The sequence below is a fragment of the Eretmochelys imbricata genome, chromosome 1 (assembly GCF_965152235.1).
Source record: "Eretmochelys imbricata isolate rEreImb1 chromosome 1, rEreImb1.hap1, whole genome shotgun sequence".
NCBI classification, from domain to species: Eukaryota; Metazoa; Chordata; order Testudines; family Cheloniidae; genus Eretmochelys; species Eretmochelys imbricata.
Genome location: NC_135572.1, coordinates 226011918 through 226035486, shown reverse-complemented (window position 1 = coordinate 226035486; position 23569 = coordinate 226011918). Strand labels below are relative to the sequence as shown.

The window sequence follows — 23569 nt, the reverse complement described above, 5'->3', positions numbered from 1 at the left end:
CCTTTTTTGAGTATGCACTTTTACTGCTTGGTTTTAACATGATGCTCACTGCATGAGGAGACATTAGCAATCCTGAAACAGCACAGTGAATAGAGACAAGATCTGAAGTAGCAGTGTCTTACTAGAGGAGTGAGAAGTAAGCAAAACAGTTTGAGAAAAACCTCCTCTGTTTTAAGTGACATGCTTGTGGGGTGGGATTTGCCGCACTGACAGCCTACCCTCATGGAATTCTGACACCAGCTGGAGAGGCTGGGAATTCCCTCCCCTGACTCCTCCCTTCTGGCTCCGTCATTCTCTGTCTCTTCCGTTCCCCTCATTTCCTCCTAAAGAGGACTCTAATTGGGACGGATCTGAAGTCCAAAACATTAATCTGACTATTGGATTGCAGGAAGCAGAGACTTCTGTATGTGAGTGAGTGATTCCCCCTGCTGGGACCCGAGTAGGTGAGAAGGAACTGAGATTTTTTTTCTACCTCCATGTGAAGGGCCAGGGGAGAAAAGGGCTGTGGAAAGATTTATTAGTGGATTAGTCTCCTAAAGGGGAGAGGTTGTTTTAAAACTGGCCTGCCCAAAGCACTGGGTAATACTCTAGGACACAGTCTTACACTGGCTGAGGAGGGGTAAGATGGGATGCGCTTGGTGTGATTTAATAGTGAACCAGATCTTTCACATTTCTGTGATTGTGGTTTTCACAATCCCTGGGGTGACTCCTAAGGTCAGGCTGACAGACAAATGTTTTTCACCTATCAGGGTTTTCTTCTTACCCAAGAGCAGAACTGACCTGGATGAGATTGTGCATCATTAAAAGAATCCCCTGTTTTTAGTGTGGTTGCCCCAGGAAGGTGATGGTACTGCTGTCACCCTGGCCCTTCCTCACTCCATGAACTCCCCAGCTCGTGTCATATGATTATTAATTATTATTTGTATTATTGGAGAACCTAGGAGTTCTAGTCAAGGACCACAACCCCTTTGTGCTAGGTGCTGTATAGACCTCAGTTGTAACCTGGAAACTCTTTGGGGTAGGGACAGAGCCTTTCTTTGTCTTCTGTGAGACACTCAGCACATCTTTGGAAGCTATACAATAATTAATAATTGTAATACAGCTGGTAAAAGGTGCCAGGTTAGTTGAGAGCCCATGGAGATTGCAGCCCTGTATTCATTTTAAATGAAGGGGTGGGGGGAAGGCAAATGTGATATAAAAACTTTATTTTTACATATATGAAAGTCAAGAAATCTAAGTTATGATCGGTGGGCTAATGGAGCTATTATTAAAACAGTTCCCAACTTGTCCACACTGCAGTGACATGCAGTGTTTTGGGCAAGAGTCTGAGTGTGCAGATCCCTTGGCAGGGGCAGGGGCTTCGTGTCAGTTTGTATACTTTAAAACAAGAGGAAGTGCAGACTAAGGATTTAGGGCCAGATTTAGGGCCACTCTTACCCCAACATGAGGAATACCTTACTCCATGAATAGTCGCATAGGGTACTTCTCAGTTTGAATAAGGATACATAATCTGACCGTTTAGTCTTTAGAGTAAATGACAGGGAGCCTGATTCTCCTCTCACTTACACCAGTGTAAATCTGTCCGTGAAGTTACACCAGTGTAAAACTGGTGTGATGGAGTAGACAATCAGGCCCAGAGAATAATGTCTACTTGGTTGCCTTCCAGTCCCTAGTTCTGATACTGGCTCATTGTGTGACCTTGGGCCAATCACTTAACTGGAGTCATGCAAAACTTGCTGGTTTCAGTTCACAGCTTGTGTCAAACTTTTCTCATAGCGTGTGGTTTCAAACTCTGGAGTCTACCTTTTAGTTTAGGGCCCATTGAAGCCCAGAGTGGCAAAGGTGGAGCTCAGAATGAAACCAGCAAGCATGGTTAAACTTTCTGGACTGGGCACGGTTTCCCTAGGATTAATCAGTACTGCTCACAATTACTAAAATCACTTTAAAAAGGTTTTGAACAGCAACAAAATCTCCGGTATGGTTGGGCAAGATGGAGGACGTTCCTTGCATGTCCAAGGACAAGCAATGGGTTAATAGGTCCTTGATTGTTGGCTAGGACACCATTTCTGAGCCCCTTGGAGCAGGTGATAAACGAATCCGGAGGGAAGATCCTGTTCCTCCAACCAAAACTGGTGCTAGCAGATGAGTGACTTGCTTTCAGGGCAGCCAAATATTATCTGACCGTTTAGTGGCTGATTGTGAAAGCCAGCTAGGTGCAGCTTCAGTGTTTGCTTGGGACATCACACAGTGGGGAGGGCAGCCCTGCCCCAAAGCCTGCTGGTTTCTTCCTCTCGCAGGCATTCCTTCACCCTGCACTGAGTCAGCACTGGGGGCTCCTGAGTGGCAGGAGCTCATTGGCACCGACTCAAACACCCCACCCCTAAGCTTTGCTGTTTGGACAGTCTGGTAAGAAGGAGCACTGGCTTAGCGATGGAGGTTGTTTCGATTAACATTTCAGCCAGTCTTTTCAAAGCTGAGTGCCTAAATATAGGTTTCAGAGTAACAGCCGTGTTAGTCTGTATTCGCAAAAAGAAAAGGAGTACTTGTGGCACCTTAGAGACTAACCAATTTATTTGAGCATGAGCTTTCGTGAGCTACAGCTCACTTCATCAGATGCGTACCGTGGAAACTGCAGCAGACTTTATATATACATAGAGAATATGAAACAATACCTCCTCCCACCCCACTGTCCTGCTGGTAATAGCTTATCTAAAGTAATCATCAGGTTAGGCCATTTCCAGCACAAATCCAGGTTTTCTCACCCTCCACCCCCCCACACAAATTCACTCTCCTGCTGGTGATAGCCCATCCAAAGTGACAACTCTTTACACAATGTGCATGATAATCAAGTTAGGCCATTTCCTGCACAAATCCAGGTAGTTGTCACTTTGGATGGGCTATCACCAGCAGGAGAGTGAATTTGTGTGGGGGGGTGGAGGGTGAGAAAACCTGGATTTGTGCTGGAAATGGCCTAACCTGATGATTACTTTAGATAAGCTATTACCAGCAGGACAGTGGGGTGGGAGGAGGTATTGTTTCATATTCTCTGTGTATATATAAAATCTGCTGCAGTTTCCACGGTATGCATCTGATGAAGTGAGCTGTAGCTCACGAAAGCTCATGCTCAAATAAATTGGTTAGTCTCTAAGGTGCCACAAGTACTCCTTTTCTTTTTGCCTAAATATAGGCACTTAAATAAGGGTCCCGATATGCAAAGGTGCAGACCACAGCCACAGCTCCTATCGACTTCAGGAGCATGTATGGGTGACCAGCACCTCCTGAAAATCAGGGGACTTTTATTTAGGTGCCTAACTTTGGAACCTTGTGTTTGAACATTTTACCTGAATTCTCTACTGCCTGATAAAGGAGAAAAATTTGTTAAATTGCATGTAGGTAATACACAGCATGTCTCCTGGGGATTAATTCTTTAACTGCAGATCAGGCTATCTCTTGATCTCTTTATCTATCTTCAGGGTTTATACTGCCACCTGGCCCTGTAATATCTGAGCATCTTTCATGTAAAATCGAGAGCAAAAGCAGTCTCTCGTGGCTCTTCTCTATACCACAATGAAAGTCTGAATGGGAAATTTTTATTGCTGCTTGGGTTTATCATTTTTTGCTTTACCTCTTCCCCGATGTGTAGTGGGATTAGTTAGGTCTGTAGTTTTTTTTCCTTGTCTAAATATTTTGCTCTGGTGAGAACTGATTCTATTCTTGTCATGTCTTTCTGTTTAAATGACAAACACAAAGCTTAAAAAAACCCCAAACAGACAAAAAAAAATCCCCTCACCCACCCTCTGAGAAAGGTGATATGTCCACAAAGTGCTGGAGAAGCAGAAAGGGAGAAGGCAAAGAGACAATGGAGAGCCTGAGGGTTGTCTACACCGCATTTTGGAGCCTGCGGAAGCAAGTGTCCCAGCCTGGGCTGAGAGATTCAGGCTAGCAGGGCTCATGCAAGTGCTCTAGAATTAGCTGTGTAGACAGCGCTTTGAAATCATGACTTAGGCACTGAAGTCCATCCCCATCCCTAGGCTTCAGAGCCTGAGCCGCAACTTCAAAGCACTATCTACACCAGAGGCGGTGTTACGAATTATACCTGGTAGGACACGCACACCAATGCTGCGAATTACACCTGATAGGTCATGCACAGTTTGAATCTAGGCTGAGGCACAGAAACAAAATCCACAACTGCAGAGTTCCCAAAAGACACTAAGTTTATTACGCTCAAGCGTGGTGCCCCCCTGCTAGCCAGGGGGGGACCCTGAATACAGATTATACAAAGATTATATACTTTTTAGCAAAGCATGTTGCCCTCGTGCATCGGAAACTTTAGCCAATAAACAAACCCTTGTCTTGTCTACCACCTATCCCTGCTTGGTGCATTCCTCGTGCTATACCAGTATGTTAATTACACAGCATGGTCCTAAAGCCATGCATCAGTAACTTTTATTATCAGAATGGGAGGCCTCACATCAAGGCCAAAAGACAGGAAGTTAAAGACTGACAAAAACCAGATACTGGGAGTCAAGGCAGGCTGGAGACAAGGAGGAGGATTTTCACAGGGATTCAGTATCTAAGGATCACTCCTCTTAGTGTAGGACGTGCTGGCATTTAAACAATGGTGGGCCCCAAACCAAAATGGAATCACATGTGCTAACTTTTCCTTAACAGTGGGCAGACTGTGGCCCGCGGGCCATGTCCAGCCTGCGGGACCGTCCTGCCTGGCCCTTGAGCTCCCGGCTGGGGAGGCTAGCCTCTGGTCCCTCCCCCGCTGTTCCCCCTCCCCTGCAGCCTCAGCTCGCTGCGCTGCCCACGCTCTGGCCTGCCGCTCCTGCTCTGAGCAGCATGGTAAGGGGGTGGGGAGCGGGGGAGTTGGATGAGGGTCAGGGGGTCTCCAGGGGCCTGTCAGGGGGCAGGGGGGTGGATAGGGTTCGGGGCAGTCGGGACAGGGAGCGGGGGGGGGGGCGGTTGGATAGTGGGTGGGGTCCCGGGGGTGGTTAGCGGTGGGGGATCCTGGGAGGGGGTGGTCAGGGGACAAGGAGCAGCGGGGGTTGGATGGGTCAGAGGTTCGGGGCTGATGGTGGTCAGGGGACGGGGAACAGGGAGGGTTGGATAGGCGTGGGAGTCCCAGGGGGCAGGGGTGTGGATAGGGGTCGGGGCAGTCAGGGGACAGGGAATGGGGGTGTGTGGATGGGGGTGGGGTCCCGGGGGGGCAGTTAGGGGTGGGGAGTCCCGTGAGGGGGCGGTCAGGGGACAAGGAACAGGGGTGGGGTTGGATGTGTTGCGGGTTCTGAGGGGGGCAGTCAGGGGGCGGGAAGTGGGAGGGGGTGGATAGGGGGCGGGGGCCAGGCTGTTTGGGGAGGCACAGCCATCCCTACCTGGCCCTCCATACAATTTCGCAACCCTGATGTGGCCCTCCGGCCAAAATGTTTGGCCACCCCTGGTCTACACAGCTATTTTTATTTGCTGCAGGCTCCAAAATGCTGTGTACACGTACCCTGGGCTTGTCTACACTTGAAACACTACAGCGGCACAGCTGCTCTGCTGTAGCACTTCAGCATAGATATCACCTGTGCCGATGGGAGAGGTTCTCCTGTCGCTGTAGCTAATCCACCTCCCTGAGAGATGGTAGCTAGGTTCACAGAAGAATTCTTCCCAATCTAGTGCTGTCTACATGGGGCCCTAAGTCAGCTTCACTACGCCAGTCAGGGATGTGGATTTTTCATACCCCTGAGCAACATAGCAGGGTTGATCTAATTTTCTGCTGTAAGCCAGCCCCCAGTGTTTGCAGGGCTGACACCCTCTTTTGTAAACAAAGCCCATTTGCTGGGGGCTCCTCATGGGACAATTAACGTGGTCATTGACAGTCAATTTTCAGCCGAGCCACACCCTAATAATCCTTTTCTTTCCTGTCAGATAAAAGGAAATTGAAGATGAAGCCCGCTGCCACCTATGAGCTGCTGGTGGATGGAGTTGGGCAGTGGGATTTTACTGGAGATTTTGTTCCTTGTGAGCTGTTGCTCACAGGAGATGCTGCATTCCCGGTGTTGGTAAGCCCTGAGAAGCAGGTTCTGATTGCTGTTTCTCACTATGGGAAGGGCCGGATGGTGGTCGTTTCTCACGAAGAAATCCTGAAGAATCCCAACTTTTCCCGGTTCCTTAGGAACGCTGTGGACTGGCTCCGACCCTCCCCAGAGGTGCAGGTTGGAGTCCAAAGGAGCCTGGATCCCCTCTCTCAGCTGCTCCTAAGGTCCAGCACTAAAGTGCAGCCTGGCGTGGGGCTCAGTGCCTCTCTCGGGGTGTACTGTACAGATGCCTATGACAATGCTCGGGCAGAGGAGCTGGTCCAGTTTGTAAAGGGAGGTGGGGGCCTGCTCATCGGAGGTCAGGCCTGGTACTGGGCTAGTCAACATGGTGTGGAGAAGGTGCTGTTCGAATTCCCTGGGAACCGAGTGACTAGTGTGGCCGGTGTGTACTTCACCGGCAATACAGTGCAGCCAGGGATCTTCAAAGTCTCGGGAAAGATCCCAAAGATCCCCTTGATCGTCCCGTGAGTAACTTTCCCATTATTGGCTTTGCCCCAGTAAAGTACAGCCGAGAGAGATTTACATAAATTCCCGGGAAAGGGGAGAAACACCCCATTTTCAGATATCCGACGGAGGGGGGGGTTTCAGATCATTATCCCAGCAGGGAATGGGGGGGGTCCTTTAGTTAATCAAACCCTAAATTAAAAAGAGGTGTCCTGGCTAGTCATTTGGCACTGGGTTAAGCTATGGAATCCGAAATGACTGCTTCCCACCCAAGAGAGAATATCAGCAGGGCCATGAGGGTGTGAGCGGGTCATGTCTGTGGGCACTGAGCACTGACTGCCTGGTAGGCTCCAGGGAGCCTATTGCACACAGGATGTGGAGAGCAGTAATAGCCAGTCTTGGACCTTGCTCTTTTCTCAGCTGTGTACTCCAGGGTTGTGTGACATTGCAGGCACCTCAGGCAGAACAGAGAGTGGGGCCTGTAGGGTGTCCAGATAGCAAGTATGAAAAATGGGACGTGGGTTGGGGGTAATAGGCACCTATATAAGACAAAGCCCCAAATGTCAGGATTGTCCCTATAAAATGGGGACATCTGGTTACCCTAGGGCTGAGCCATTCATCATGCCCTAAGCTGTTTGAGGAGGAACACAATGCATCCCTCAGCTTCGGGATGCCCCTGCTGCTGCCACAGCTCTCTTGCCAACAACAGGCAACTAGCTGTTCCCCTGCCCAGCTCTCAGGGGCAGCTTGTCCCCCTGGATCCCACCTGAGCCAGGCCTTCTCAGCCCTCAGGACATTTCTTCCTTTCTTCAGTCCCCTAGGGATTATGGAGCTCTCTACTGGCTGAGTACTGAACTGAGTAACCCAGCGTCCTTCGCTGGTTAGCCTCCTTCCCTGCTGCTCAGCCAAGGTGAGGGGAGGGTACTGAGTAGCAAGCCAGCAGGTTCATTGAAATACTGTATTATTTAAAAAAGAGTTGCAAGAATTAATGGATTTAATCTGCAGCAAGGGGATTTCAGTTAGATAGTAGGAAACAACTTTCCAACTCTAAGGATAGTTAAGCTCTGGAATAGGCTTCCAAGGGAGGTTGTGGAATCCCCATCACTGGAAGTTTTTAAGAACAGGCTGGACAAACGCCTGTCAGGGATGGTCTAGGTCAGTGACACTCAGACTGCAGCTGGCGAGCCTCAAGTGGCTCTTTAATGTGTCTCCTGAGGTTCTTTGCAGCACATGATATTACAACTCTGTGATTTAATTATTAACTAGTCTAAGTTATTAACCAGTCAGGATGCTTTTACAATGTTTTCAACCAATTAAGTTATAAACTTGTATGAAGTTATTAACGTCTTTGCTGTGAGAATAATATTCATATACAAATATTTCCCCATCATACTGTTTACATATGAATAGTCCTATAATAAGTGATTCAATGAATTCACGCTACTGTGGCTGTTTTGGGTAATGTTGATCACTAATTTGGCTCCTGAACCACTGAGGTCTAAGTATCACTGGTCTAGATGGTCCTGCCTTTAGATGACCCCTGAAGGTCCCTTCCAGCCCTTCATTTCTATGCTTCTATATTTAAAAAAGTCTAATTAATGAATGTGCTTTAGAAAACACACCGAGTATTCCTTATGTTACTTGGATAACGCACCATGCTTTCGGAGTCTCAATCGCCTCTCACTGAAGTCAGCGGGAAGTCTCCTATTGGCTCTGGCAGGAGTTGGATGGAGCCTTTATGTGTTGTGATGATACATGAAATGCAGCCGTCTTGTGGGTGGAGCCCGGCAGACTGCATCAGGCCAAGAACAATCGGTGTAAAGCTTTGGGCTCACACCAGAAACCAGACAAGCTCGCAGCTGGCCCCAGAATCCAGGCCGTGCCCAGCCATCTTCTTCCTGCCCCCACTCCCAAGCTGTGCCTGGCCCAGTTCAGAATCTGGGCTTCTGACTTGCACAAAGTGCAATGGGGTCTTTAATGACCACAACTGTTGCTTTGCTTTCACTATGTGGCCACTTCATTTCATGTAGTTAAATCCACAGCTGTTGTAAGAAAATTTTCCCCACAGATTTTTGTCGCCCCAGTCCCTTCCCCTTCCCTAGCACTGTTAATGAAACTCCATTTCTCCCTTCCAGCTGCATGACTGGTTTTGTTGCTCTTTAGATGCTGGGTTTGTTTTCCTACAAAGGTAAAGAGAATCTTTGCTGTAGGATGCAGAAAGGTACTCAGGACACAACTACAAATTAATGTAATTAAGTTACTTATTACAAGTTGCTGATTGATTGTCATGTTCTCACCTGCAGGGCACTGGAGGTGAGATTTTCCTCTCAGGAAAGTTATATGGAGATGATTGTGCTTTGGGAATTTCTACTTAGGGGGGAATTCACCCTATTTTGAGAGTTTAAGTGGGGCTTAAAAGGTGCATTCACCTTGTTCTGGCTTTTCACCCATAGCAAATAAAACTGAGCTTTAAGGCCACCAACATGCCACAGGGATTGGTGTCCTGTGTGGCAAAGAAGCTGGGAGAAGAAATCAAATGAGGAGCCCAGGGTTTTTAATTCCTGCCCTATGGACACATGGGTGTTATTTATTCTCACACTCTATCAAGTGATTGGTTTTTTCGTTTGGGTGGAAAATCCAGACGTTCCAAATAGCAGCAGATTCATCACAAGTGACAAAGGGAAAATGAAGTTTGGTAAAATGATACAGCAAAGGGGGAAATAAAACGAAAGCACTCGACACGGCTTTAACAGCAAGAGCCATGCAGGGGCAGCAGAGGGTAAAATGAGAAGTATGAGTGAAGCGAAATAGGAGCATTGGGAAGCAGAGGTTAATGGATAGGAAAAGGGTGGCTACGCTTTACAGAGATCAGAGACTTGTTTCAGATTGAGTCACTGAGATTCTATATATACACACACACAGACAGAGGCAGTCCTCTCTTCTGAGCAGTAGCAGTGGGATAGTTAAGGAAAAGGCACTGGCAAATCTTTCAGGCTTGACTAGAGAATGCATTTCTGAGGTGGCTTAGGCATGCTAGGCCTCATGGTTTTGCCAATGCCAGGGGTTCAAAAATCATGAATCAGGCCAGTGGAGATTGGCTTAGAAATCAGAGTTAAAACAACCCAAAACACAGACTAAAGGTTGGGTTCTTTTTCTTTGGTCTCCTGGGTTCGGAGCCTCTAGATCACAGCTGGGACACATTTTCAAGCTCAACTCTGCAGGCTACAAATGGACTCTTTAAAAATTAAGGCTGAGACTGCAGCAACTGGGGAGTTCAGAAAAACTCCACCTGGCACCAGAATCCCTATAACATTGTGAAGGGCAGCACCATAGAGCGTGGGCAGGGGAGGAGATGGGCTAGGGGTGGCCTGTTGGGTGCCCCTAGCATCCCTCATGATTCTGTGATTGTATAAAGGATGTCGGGATTGGGCCTAAACAGGGGTGCCTCTTGATTTTGCAGGCACGGGGCTAATCTCAGCCAGGATGTAGAGCTTCTCCTCAATGGTGTGTCGGAACTGGATATAGTGACGGGTGGGGTGCCCTCCCCCCTGCTGGTGCATGGGGTGCTGGCCTTCCCACTCGGCCTGGACAGCTCCCACTGCTGCTTCCTTGCTGCAGCGCACTATGGCCGGGGCCGGGTGGTGGTGGCATCTCATGAGGGCCAGCTGTGTGCCCCGAAGCTGGTAGGGTTCCTGCTCAATGCTGTACGCTGGCTGGATGCTGGGAGGCAGGGGCTGGTTGGGGTTGCTGCCCACCTGAAGGGGCTGTGTTCCTTGCTGGCCCAGGAGGGCCAGAAGTATCGGGTATCATCGCTGGCGAGCGACATGAGCGTCTACTGCTGCCCTTCTCACAGCGACCAAGAGGCGGAGAAGATCCAGGCCTTTGTGGCGGAGGGGGGAGGGCTGCTGATTGGGGGGCAGGCCTGGTACTGGGCCTCCCAGAATCAAGGCCAAGCTGCCGTTGCCGGATACCCTGGCAACAAAATCCTCAACCGCTTTGGGATCAGCATCCTGGGCATGAACCTCAAGGCAGATACATACCCAGCGCTGCTCCCGGGGGAGCTTCTCCATCACTACCACTTCCGTCAGGCACTCTCCCTCTTCCAGAGGCACGTGGAAAAGAAGGAGGCACTCGGAGCCCCCCTGGCAGACTGGCTGCATAGGCTAGGGCAGGACTGTTCTGCCTTCCTGAGGATCCCAGCTGAAGACTGTCCGGCGTTCTCCTCACTCCATCGCATCCTGCTCAAAGTGCTGCGCAGAGGCGGGATCCCGCAGGTCAGCAAGAAGAACCCAATCAAGAGCAACTCCAAGGAGGCAGCCCTGCTGTGCCTGGCAACACAGCTGTCCCAGACCATGACGGACTGTGCTGTCCTGGTTCAGAAACCCACCGATGGGGTCTGCACGCTCCCATCCAGCTGCCCTATCACCCTGGAAATCGATGGCACTAATACAGGTGAGAGGAGCAGTCTTTCCACCTTCCCCATGTAGAATTACATGGAAAACATGTCACACACACACACTCCTGTTGAGATTGCACTGTCACACCAAAACTCATACTTCCCCATGTGCCAATAACACATATAACACAGGCTATTTCCGCCAATCTGATGGGTTGGTGTCAAGCTTGTACATTTGCTTGTGATTATGGGGCACTGCGTGTGTGTGCTGGGAGTGGTTCCATGTTAGAAGTGACAGTGTTGTGGAGTTGCAGTCTGTGAGTGTATGATGTAAGGGGTGTGAGTGGTGGCTTAGTTGGTGATAGACTTTTTTTGGGCTGGATGTGGAGTCTTTATTCACACTGTTGCACACTTACTCACACAGGTAGTCCGATGACCTTCAGTCGAGGAGGGGCTCGACAACCTGGCACTAAGTAATTGTGCTGAAATACACTTGATCAACCTTAACTCCAAGTTAAGGGAGGGTTTCTGCGTGGGCAGTATAAAGAGCTCTGAACTCAGCTGCTTATCACAGCTTTACAGTCTCTGCTGGGCAGCTGATGTTTGCAACTCCCTAGGGTGGCTGTCTAGAAACAAGTATTACTATAGTGAAATGTCAGGGTACTCATGCTTTAGTTAGGGCTAGGGGGAAAAAGCCCCTTATGCTAAAATTTCTCACGCTTTCAGTCAAGCAGCACATTGTCAGCAAGTCTGGTAACATACAGGCCAATTCTGAGAGTTCTGAGCAAGAAAAACATCAGATTATTTCTTCGCACTCTGGCAAATCAAAACTGCATTACTTTAAGCATGGAAATGGGCAGGGGCCAGGAGTGCTGAGTAAGGCCTCAGTCCTCAAGGTATTTAGGTGCCTAACTCCCATTATTTTCACTGGGAATTAGGTGCCTGCATGCCTTTGAAGACCTGAGCCTAAGTGCTGTGTATTCAGACCTATCTTCTGTGATTCCCTACAGGTGGAACAGCATGGATGAGTACAGGACTTTACCTACCTGATGGGAACACAGCAGTGTTAACGTTTCCTTGCATGGCGACCAGTGCTGGTCTGCAGGTAATTTCTGTTAACCCGGCTGGCTTTTATACATGGATACATTTGTGAGGTACCCATATCAGCGAGATGAGTTGAAACTGTTCTCAAGGATCAGTCTGTATTATGCCTAGGCCTGCTCCTTTCTCATTCCTTATCCTCTGCTGTCACCTTGTGGCTGTTTCCTGCCATTAAGTTTTTAAAAATTCCTCACAATTTCCTCTGCCCTCTCTTGACTGTTCTTTGCCTCCCCATTTTGCTTTGTTGGTTGGATTATTTCACAGCTCTCACTGCTCCCCAAGGTGATGTGCTCGCCAAGCTATCTCTGCTTCATTGTAGCAGTGCAGGGAAGCAAGGGAAGGTGGGGAGGGGACCAGGCAGCCACTGACACTGCAGCAGGACCTTGTGCAATAATAAGCTGCAGACACCCCTGTGTTACCTTACAGGACTCAGATGCTGGTGCAATGAGCCCTGGAGACTGGATTTCTCCCTAACTAGGGATGCCAGAGACAACAGCTGAGTCAGCATCTCACCCACACGTATTTTCTCCAGTTTGCTTCCTCTTTGCTCTCAAGGGACACCTCTAAGGGTACGGGGGAGTTCAGCCACTGTGGCCCTGTCAATCCATGGCCCCTGTGCTGAGACTGTTAACGAGGGAGGCATTCCAGCCCAGGTCCTCAAAGGTGCCAAACTCCCAGTGAAATCAGTCAAGCCACCTAAATACCTTTGAGGACCTTAATGCTAGGCTGTAGATGGCTTTGTGAGGGGTACAGCTTCCCTGTTATGAGCTACACTGAGCTTTATGAACTCTTGTTTCACATGCAGCAGTCAGACAGCAATTGCGACAGGGCTGGATTGCAATCAGTGCCCCGCAGCTGTGTGTGCTCTACTGCAGACAGGCCCTAAGGCAGAGGGGGTGGGGCTGCAATCTGGAGCCTGGAGCGCTTGAACCTGCTCTTCCCCGCCCTTATGTTCCCCAGGTGCAGATCGGGTGTCACTCTGATGACCTCACCGCTGCAAAGGAGCTGAAACGGGCCCCCATGGTGATACGCAAGTGCCAGGTCAGCTGCCAGAGGCAGTCAGTCTCCTGCCTTTGGGGCGGCCTCATTTACATCCTTGTGCCAAGAGGAAGCCAGCTGGGCAAAGTGCCCATCACTGTCGAAGGGACAGTCAAGGTTCCCTACTTCAGACTGGGTAGGTGTTCATCCCTTGGGGCCTTTCCCCTCTCAATGTGGTGCGTGTGGGCACCCAAGCCAAAATATGCAGCATTAAATATAACCAGAGTCCAAATGGTTAAAATCAGAATTGGCAGAAAAATGACAAACTGGGACTGTTTTCTTTCTTTTTTGTTTTTTAAACCATCTTTTTTGCTGAAAACTGTCAACTTTTTATTGCCCTTTTGAAAGATTTCCACCAGCCCTTTTCTCAATCTTCTCCTTTTCCTCTGCTGCCCGTGTGTGGCCATTTCCTGTCACTACAATAGAAATCGACAACCGCCCCTTTGATGTGCTTGCTGCATTTCCCATCAGTCTTCTTTTAATTGGTTTATGAAATTTCCTTTTCCTTCATCAGTCCAAACAAAACCAGTGTGTTGCTATTTGATGCCTGCTGATCTCACTCGGTGGAGAAGTCACTTAGAGAAATGTGGACAGCAACTCAGGTGTCCCCTGTGAATCATCCTGTATTGATTTGGTTTTGCTTTGGTTTTTTGTGGGGAGGAATGAAGTGGATTTGGGACCCACTTTTCACAAGCCATGGACTTGATTTTCCCATAACGTACTTAAATAGCATGACTAAGTTTGGATGTATGTGGGGGGACTCATCACCTATCTTTACATAATAACTAGACAGGAGGCTCAGCAGTGAAATGAGGAAGGATCTAGTGCTTAAGGCAATGGGCTGAGAAATTGGCGAATTGAGTACTGTCCTTGGCTTTGCCATAGCCTTACTGTGTGGCCATGGGCAAGTCACTTAATCTCTGTGCCTCAGTTCCCCAGGTGGACACTACTGGGGACAGTGAGAGTTCCTAGGAATGCTGTGAGGATTAACTTATTAATGCCCATCCAGCACTTAAAAAATATGAAGTGCTCTATAAATGCCAAGTACTATTATTCCTGAGAGGAATTCATGATGAAGTCACATATTTTCAGCCAACACTCAGAGAGTGTAACTGAGAGACTGGGGTACATTTAATGTGTTTTCCATGTTGCTACAGGAGAGACCTGTAAATGCCAGTGGCTGGCCAGCATCCGGCACTACCCTGCTCCCTGGGCCGAACTAGCTACTGAGAACATTATCCTGACTGTGCCTGCTGACAGCATCCGCCATATAGAGAACCCAGAGCCTCTTCTGACCCTCTGGGACCAGATCATGCTGGCTATAGCTGAGTTGGCAGCGGCACCAGCGAAGTTCCCAAGGCCAGAGAGGATTGTAACAGACGTCCAGATCTCAGCTGGTGGGTGTATGGCCGCATGGTCCTAGCAGGGTTTCCAAAAGAAGGGCTTTAGGCAGCAACTTTAATTCATTCTAGGCTTTTTTATTAAACTGAAACTTCAGACAAATGCAATGAGTCAAATAAACATGCAACCCGCATAGAGCTAAATGTTTTTAGTCCCTCCTGGTGCTTCTCTGTGTCCTTAAGGGTGTCCATAGAATCATAGAAGATTAGGGTTGGAAGAGACCTCAGGAGGTCATCTAGTCCCACCCCCTGCTCAAAGCAGGACCAACCCCAACTAAATTATCCCAGCCAGGGCTTTGTCAAGACAGGCCTTAAAAACTTCTAAGGATGGAGATTCCACCACCTCCCTAGGTAACCCATTCCAGTGCTTCACCACTCTCCTTGTGAAATAGTGTTTCCTAATATCCAACCTAGACCTCCCCCACTGCAACTTGAGACCATTGCTCCTTGTTCTGTCATCTGCCACCGTTGAGAACAGCCGAGCTCCATCCTCTTTGGAACCCCCCTTCAGGCAGTTGAAGGCTGCTATCAAATCCCCCCTCACTCTTCTCTTCTGCAGACTAAATAAGCCCAGTTCCCTCAGCCTCTCCTCATAAATCATGTACCCCAGCCCTCTAATCATTTTCATTGCCCTCTGCTGGACTCTTTCCAATTTGTCCACATCCTTTCTGTAGTGGGGGCCCCAAAACTGGATACAGTACTCCAGGTGTGGCCTCACCAGTGCTGAATAGAGGGGAATTATCACTTCCCTCAATCTGCTGGCAATGCTCCTACTAATGCAGCCCAATATGCCTTTAGTCTTCTTGGCAACAAGGGCACACTGCCGATGCCTGTCCAGCTTCTTGTCCACTGTAATCCCCAGGTCCTTTTCTGCAGAACTGCTGCTTAGCCAGTCGGTCCCCAGCCTGTAGCGGTGCATGGGATTCTTCCGTTTTCAGTGCAGGACCCTGCACTTGTCCTTGTTGAATCTCATCAGATTTCTTTTAGCCCAATCCTCCAATTTGTTTAGGTCACTCTGAATCCCATCCCTACCCTCCAGCGTATCTACCACTCCCCCCAGTTTAGTGTCATCCACGAACTTGCTGAGGGTGCAATCCATCCCATCGTACAGATAATTAATTAAGATGTTGAACAAAACTGGCCCTAGGACCGACCCCTGGGGCTCTCCGCTTGATACTGGCTGCCAACTAGACATAGAGCCATTGATCACTACCTGTTCAGCCCAACGATCTAGCCAGCTTTCTATCCACCTTATAGTCCATTCATCCAATTCATACTTCTTTAACTTGCTGGCAAGAATACTCTGGGAGACTGTATCAAAAGCTTTGCTAAAGTCAAGATATATCACATCCACCACTTTCCCCATATCCACAGAGCCAGCTGTCTCATTATAGAAAGCAATTAGGTTGGTCAGGCATGACTTGCCCTTGTTGAATCCATGTTGACTATTCCTGATCACCTTCCTCTCCTCTAAGTGCTTCAAAATGGATTCCTTGAGGACATGCTCCATGATTTTTCCGGGGACTGAGGTGAGGCTGACCGGTCTGTAGTTCCCCAGATTCTCCTTCTTCTCTTTTTTAAAGATGGGCCCTACATTAGCCTTTTTCCAATCATCTGGGACCTCTCCCAATCGTCAGGAGTTTTCATAGATAATGGCCAATGGCTCTGCAATCACATCAGCCAACTCTCTCAGCACTCTTGGCCCCATGGACTTATGCATGTCTGGCTTTTCTAAATAGTCCTTAACCTGTTCTTTCACCACTGAGGGCTGCTCACCTCCTCCCAATACTGTGCTGCTTAGTGCAGCAGTCTGGGAGCTGACCTTGTCTTTGAAGACCGAGGCAAAAAAAGCATTGAGTACATCAGCTTTTTCCACATCATCTGTCACTAGGTTGCCTCCCTCATTCAGTAAGGGTCCCACACTTTCTCTGACCTTCTTCTTGTTGCTAACATACCCATAGAAACCTTTCTTGTTACCCTTCACATCCCTTGCTACCTGCAACTCCAGTTGTGCTTTGGCCTTCCTGATTACAACCTCCATCTGTCTCAGCAACAGAATTGTTGATTAAATTTCAGCGATAGGGCTTTATAGTTACACCTATGCAAAGCTACTGAAAATAAGGTTCAGCAGGGTCACTGAGGGAAGAATTTAAACTGTAATGGAAAAGAAAAGAATGGAAAAGAAGGAACAAACCCAGCTTGACTCTGAGTCCAGGACGAGTTGCAATATTGGCATCTGGAAAAAAACAGAGCACATTTTTACTTGTAAACGGAGCACATCTGATCTAGAGTCACTTAGATTTGAAATATGGAGCCTCAGGAGGCTGTTTTTACTGTCACTTTTCAGAGCAGCACTTTGGGTGAAATTCTTCACCATGCAGAGAGTCAGCACAAGGTCTGTGCTCAAACGCTAAACTCCTGACCCCTGGTTAAGTGACATGGAAATATTTAGTGTGGAAATAACCTTAGTGTTAACTTCTGTTATCTTGGGCGGCTGCCAGTTAGGGTGATCACATTCTGCTGACTTAAAATTCCTCAGGGATTTCTAATGGACTAATGTTTTGCCTCTTTTTCTTGAGCTCTTGCAAAATGTTGTTGGGGGCAGTTGAACAGCTCCTGTGCTCCTCCCGAGAGGAGACACTGTGTGACAGGCGAAGTGATTCTTGAAATGCAGATGTAGATAGTGTATGTGGTTTGTGAAGTGCTTCGGGACCCTTCAGGAAAATGCATTTTCCAGGGCACTCAGGAACTGAACGTGGGTCTCCCTACTCTGCCACAGCCTTCCTGTGTGACTTTAGGCAAGTCACTTAGACTGCATCCACCAGGTGTGATTGCAGCTCATGCAGACCTACCCAAGCTGTCGTTCATCTACCTAGCTCAGGTACTGGAGCAGTGTAGCTGCGGCAGCACAGACATTAGCGTGGGTTACCTGTGTGAGTAATAATCCAGGGCGAAGGGCTGGCTTGTGCAGCCCGCACTGAAGCCCAGGGTGGTGCAGCCTCACAGCGCCGGGACCTGCGCTAGGTAGATCACAGCTAGCTCGGGGGCACTTGCACGAGCTGCAGCGGTATTGCAGTGCAGACATACTCTTAGCCTTCTGTGCCTTGGTTCCCATCTGTACAATGGGGATAACAGCCCAGCCCTGCCTCACAGGGGTATGGTGCGGATAAAAACATTAGCGATGGTGAGGTGCTCAGATAACTAAGGCACTGAGGGCCTTATTCCTCAGCTAGAGGAAAGGCCCTATGGAAATGGGTAGGAATTACTTAGTCATAATTTAGTAAAACAGCATCCATAGTGATCAAATGCGCCCTAAGCGTGTCTGAGAGTTTGGTGTTGGGGTGAGCACTCCCCATGTCTTCCCTCCAGGCTGGATGCACGCTGGCTATCCCATCATGGGCCACCTGGATTCGGTGAAGGAGATGGTGAATGTGGAACACATGCGAGCCACCGGCTTGTGGGGCCCAATCCACGAGCTAGGACACAACCAGCAGCGAGCAGGCTGGGAATTCCCCCCTCACACTACTGAGGCCACCTGCAACCTGTGGTCTGTCTATGTGCATGAGAAGGTGCTGGGGATCCCCAGGGACAGAGCCCACCAGGCCCTCCAGCCGCAGTGTCGGAAGCAGAGGGTCACAGGTTATCTGGAGAAAGGGGCTCAGCTGAAGGACTGGAGCGTGTGGACTGCGCTGGAGACGTACTTGCAGGTAACTATGGGAGAGGCGGGTTTGGAGATGGAGTGTTTTCATTGCACTCAGTGATCTCTTTGAGAGATAAACATCCTCAGTCTGGAGTCTTCAGCCCACACAAACATCTGCTCAGGAGCTGGACTTGTCCTAGGTCTATAAAGCACCCAGCAGGCATATGGATGGCTCAGTCTGCCATAGTGTTTCTCCAGGCCCGCTCTCTGCTGCAGGACTTTGGCAGATGGCATTGGCTCCTTTGCCTTGGTGGCGAAGCCCATCTCCCTTCTGGGCAGGAAAACAGGAGCTGTTGCTCTGGTTCTTTGCACGTTAAACTCAATAGGTGGTTAGTGCCTAAATACCTTGGAGAATCTGGGCCCTAGTTTCTCTGTGGCATCCGTGAAACGGGGATAACACTGCTGCCCTCCCTCACAGGGTGCAGTGAGGAGAAATACAGAGATAACAATTGTGAGGTGCTCAGTTACTAGGGTAGTGGGGGCCAGGTAAGTACTGCAGATGAGAGTGGGGGAGCTGTGGTTCAGCTGCCTTCCCCTTCTCCCCCACCGTCCCTCAAGTGGCCATTGGTTGGACTGAGAGGCAGCAGTGCTGGCAAGCCCTCCCGAGCTGGGCAGTGAAAACAAGCCAGCGTTGTTCCTGCCACCAGTCCACAGAGCCCCTGAGGCTCTTCTTGCCTCTCAGCAGAGGAGAAGAAGCCAGGGCCTATGCATAGCACTCCCAGTCTGGAAACATAGGAATTGCCGTACTGATCAGAGCTGAGGGCCAACCAGTTGAGTGTCCTGTCTCTGACAGTGGCCTCACCAGATGCTGCAGAGGACGGTGTAAATCCCCCCTCTCTCCCTCCATCATTTAGTAGTGTTCGTATAGTACCCTGGAGATGCCTTACATACATATAAGACGCGTCTAGATTGTAAGGTCATTAGGGCCCAAATAGACCTCACACGGGCCAAGAAGAAGAGAAGAGGATATGACACGCTTTCTGTATGATCCCCCACTGTCACCTCTAATTTAACCTAACCTTGATCGTTAACCCTAATCCCCAGCCCATGCCCAGCCCCCTTTTGCTTTGAACTAATTCCTCAATTATTTTTATTTTTGAAAATAACCCCCCGAAATCCTGTTCCAGGCCAAAGTATGCCCCACCTACAATCTCCCCTCTCCCATCCTCCATTCCCCCTCCCCCCAGACTTTATACCACCTTCCTCTCTTGACAGTCCTCTCCTTCCCTCGGTGCAAATTACCCTCCGCCGCATCTATTAGCCGCTACCAGACTGCAGGGAGGTTCCTGGGGCTGTGATACCAGGCTGCTGCTGCTAGCAACTGCAGCTTGGGTCTCTGAGCTATTATGTAATTGTGTGCCTATGGGAGATGTTTCTTCCTGTCCTTAGGCAAGTTGTCTTATGCCCAGAACCATGAGGGTTTGTCACCTTCATAGGTTTTTCCCCTGTCTAATGTATCTGCAGGTAACATTTTAAAATGACAGGTTTCAGAGTAACAGCCATGTTAGTCTGTATTCGCAAAAAGAAAAGGAGTACTTGTGGCACCTTAGAGACTAACCAATTTATTTGAGCATGAGCTTTCGTGAGCTACAGCTCACTTCATCGGATGCAAGTGAGCTGTAGCTCACGAAAGCTCATGCTCAAATAAATTGGTTAGTCTCTAAGGTGCCACAAGTACTCCTTTTCATTTTAAAATGAGAATGTCTTCCACGAGGGAACAATGAATGCCTGTGAATTGAGAGGCACAAAGGTTAAATTTAGATCAGTGAAGGGTTCTGTCTCCATATTCATGACATGGTCATTACTATTCCTGATTGCATCATGAGGCTTTGCCTGAGGTGGGATCAAGCACAGGCTCTCATGTTATACTCGGGGACCAATATCGTGTTTTTAACACTTCTCTTCCTTGCCCCTCAGCTGCAGGAGGGCTTTGGCTGGGAACCCTTCATCCTCCTCTTCTCTGACTACCAGAAAATGCCCAATGTCCCCAAGGACAACCTCTCCAAGATGAACCTGTGGGCAGAGAAGTTCTCTCAGCAGGTGAACAAGAATCTGGCTCCTTTCTTTCTGGCCTGGGGCTGGCCCATCAAGGATGAAGTCTCCTTGAAACTGGCTTCTCTACCAAACTGGGAGGAGAACCCAATGAAGCTACATGAACCTGGGAAGAAATAAAATCTGAGCACTTCGTCTTCAAAACTAATCCAACAGCCTTTCCTTTAAGCTGTACCAGAGTTTTCATTGGTCTAGCTGGTATACTTAATGGTGCCTCAGTGCAGGGGGCTGTTCTAGATGATATCTCGAGGTCCCTTCCAGCCTGACATTTCTATGATCATGCCAACACACTGATTCCGATTTTATATCCACAACCTCTGTTCTTCACTGGACAGTGGGATATGGACTTACTATTTCCCTATCTTTGCCCTGAATTCCATAGCTTGTTGCTCTCTGCATGAAATCCCCTCCCTTCCTCCGTGCAGAGGGTCAGCAAAGGCCTATGTGATATCCAAATTTCATGTAAACCTTGAGAACTTACTTAGTGCATAGGGCTTGTGCTGACCCTCTGCCTCGGGAGGAATTTCATCCCTAGCCTGTCAGTTTGACCATGTCATCTTCTCTTTGCATCCCTCTCTTGGCTCCTATCACATCAAACAGAAGCCTCTGGTCTTTATTTTCAAGGCCCTTCCTGGCCTAGCTCCACCCTACCTATCATCTCTCATTTGCTATCGAAATGTTTACTCCCATCTTTGATTGGCCCATGTTTCCAGCCTCCCTCATCCCCTTGTTAAATTTTCAAACAAGCACCCTTGTGCTTTTTCCCATGCTGCCCCTCATGCTTGGGAGGAACTCTCCATAAACATCCATAGAGCTACCTCCTCCTTCAAAACCCTCCTTAAACCTCTCTTTTTGCCATGATACCTACACAAAACTTGCCAATGTAGTAGGCTGTTGTGGTGTGCTGAGATCACACACTATCATACTGACCAATGCTGTTTCACTGTTGCCTTGTACTCTCCCATCGGCTTGTCTGTGCCCATCTGTTGTCTCTTGTCTCATACTTGGGGCAGGTCTATACTACAGTGGGAATCGACGCTCTGAGATCGATCCACAGGCAGTCGATTTAGCGGGTCTAGTAAAGACCCGCCAAATTGACTGTAGACCTCTCTCCAGTTGACCCCTGTACTTTACTCCTGACAAGAAGAGTTAGGTAAGTCGACAGGAGATTTTCTCCCATCAACCACCCCCCCCGCCGCCCACGGTGTAGACCCTGTGATAACTTGACCTAAGGTACGTCGACTCCAGTTACGTCATTCACATAGCTGGAGTTGCGTAGCGTAGGTTGACTTACCACGGTAGCGTAGACGTAGTCCCTGGCCCAAAGAGCTTACACTCTAAGGCTGTCTTTTTTTCTTCTGTGTTTGTATAGCTCCTAGCACAATGAGGTTTTGGTCCTTACCTAGAGCTATGGACTAGGGGGCCTACATGCTCTGGTAATATAAATAATGAGCAATAAATAATACACAATAGGGATGAAATGGCCACCCAGTGGCAGCAGAGCGTAAAGGAATGAAAGTGTTGTAATTAGATGACTGAACGGGTGCGTTGTGGAAGTGGCTGTGGCCGTAGTTAGGATATTTAATGAGAGTGAGCTATGGTCTGACCTTATCTGACAGGGAAATGGGATACTAGATGGTCCTGTGGTCCTTTCTGGAGTGCAGGAAATGGGATAACAAGCTAGATGAATCAGTGATTTAATCCTGTGTAGCAGACGGCTGGACTAGAGAGGACAGAGGCCTGATTTGGATAAGGAGGAGGTTAGGCACTGGACAGTGAAAGGGAACAATGCTGTTCTGGTACGCTAGAATCAAGCAGAGCAAGAGCTTGCACACCAGTGTGGATGGAATAATGATTGAATATAGTATTACTTAAATGAAACTCTCCTCTGCTAGAGAGTGAATAAATTATTTCCTTGAGGCAATGCAATTTCTTTGCATGGTATTTTGAGAAACAAAGAATGCTACTGGATATTAATTTAGGGTCACAGTCAGTTTTTCTCCAGGGCAGAAGTCAGGAGAGATTCTCCTCCTCTTTGTAGTCTCTCTGGATGGAAACAGGCATGGGTGAGGGGGAAGCGGTGTGATTTCCTAATAGGTGCGCCTCTTGTAAAATCTTATCACCAGCAACTTTAAATAAGGCCCTCCGGCATTTACTGTTTACAAGTTACAGCATCACTTTCAATGACCAGCCTTTTAATTAGACCCAAAGAGATTTTTTTCAAGGTTGCCCTCTGAGCCGTTCACTGCTGCGTGTTTGAACCAAGACATTGGTGTTTAGAACAGCAGTAACTCAGGGCCTACCAAAGTCAATGGAAAGATTCCAATAGAGCCTGTGAAATAGACTTGAATGGGATCCGCAGAGCTGAAACAATTCAGAGGCAGCCAGTCATGAAGCATGGCACCTCTTTCTTATTCCCTTGCACTCTTCTCTCTTCTTGTCACAGTTTCATAGAATTAATTCTCATCCCCTTTCCTTCTGCTTACTGTAGTTAACATCAGCAATTTGTATTTAACTTTTCAGGAGTTTTCCCCTTTGTTGTTTTATTAAACTCAGTCTCTCCCCATTCAATCAGATAGTCAGAGTCACTGCTCTCTGTGTATGTGTTACTTCTTTATATTGTTTTTATTGCATTCAAGGTAAACAGAAAGAAGATAGTTATATGGGAACTGGAGAGTATTAAGTGTTAGAGAACACAAGTAAAATAAAATCTGTATTATGGGTCTGGTTTGTTTGTTTTTTTTACTGATTTATCCACAGTGATAAAGGGACATTGTCAGGCATCATTTAGGTTCTAAATCTAGGATTTCTTAATCAAAGGTATATCATTTATTACAGGGAACGTCAACCTTAATTTCAGCCCTCTTGTTCACATTCATTGTGACACTGTCTTTAATTACATGATCACATACAGTTTTTTCCACAGGACTCTGACCTCATTCAGGACAGGACAGATGCACCAATAAAACTGGCTTTTCCTATCTTTGGAGTGCTTGACTTTGCCACCTCAGTAACGTTTTTTTAGCATTTTTGTATGTTTTTATGTACACATCTCCCCTGCACCACACGCACATATGACAACATAATATTGATGGCAAGAGTACATTTTCTGTAACTACTGTATTTTTAAAAATATGAATGACAAGCAATTAAAAACAAAACAATTAAAGGAAATTTGCAAGGGCACTCAGGGCTAGATCCACAAAGAGACTTGGGCACCTAAGTTCCCCGTTAGGTGAGATCCTCAAAGGCCCTGCTTAGTAGCCACCTAACTCTGTTGGTACCTATGTTTCTGATGGTACGTACAAAATTGATTCCTCCTGATGCTACTAAGTTGCTCAGTGCCCTTGTT

At 48.1% G+C, this 23569-nt stretch overlaps 1 protein-coding gene across 2 annotated transcripts; it reads left to right on the top strand.

The window, feature by feature from the left end:
- Positions 1-327: 327 nt before the first annotated feature.
- LOC144269299 (TRPM8 channel-associated factor 2-like) lies at positions 328-22884 on the top strand. 2 transcript variants are annotated; one of them, XM_077824901.1, is made up of 8 exons: positions 328-443; positions 5917-6550; positions 9991-10982; positions 11937-12031; positions 12988-13201; positions 14223-14462; positions 17835-18172; positions 20083-22884. In XM_077824901.1, the coding sequence occupies exons 2-8, from the start codon at positions 5934-5936 to the stop codon at positions 20335-20337; spliced, it is 2751 nt and encodes a 916-aa protein (XP_077681027.1). In that variant the 5' UTR covers positions 328-443; positions 5917-5933; the 3' UTR covers positions 20338-22884. The 2 variants fall into 2 exon arrangements, with proteins under 2 accessions (XP_077681027.1, XP_077681018.1); XM_077824892.1 differs by lacking the exon at positions 328-443 and having other exon boundaries at positions 5915-6050.
- Positions 22885-23569: the final 685 nt, after the last annotated feature.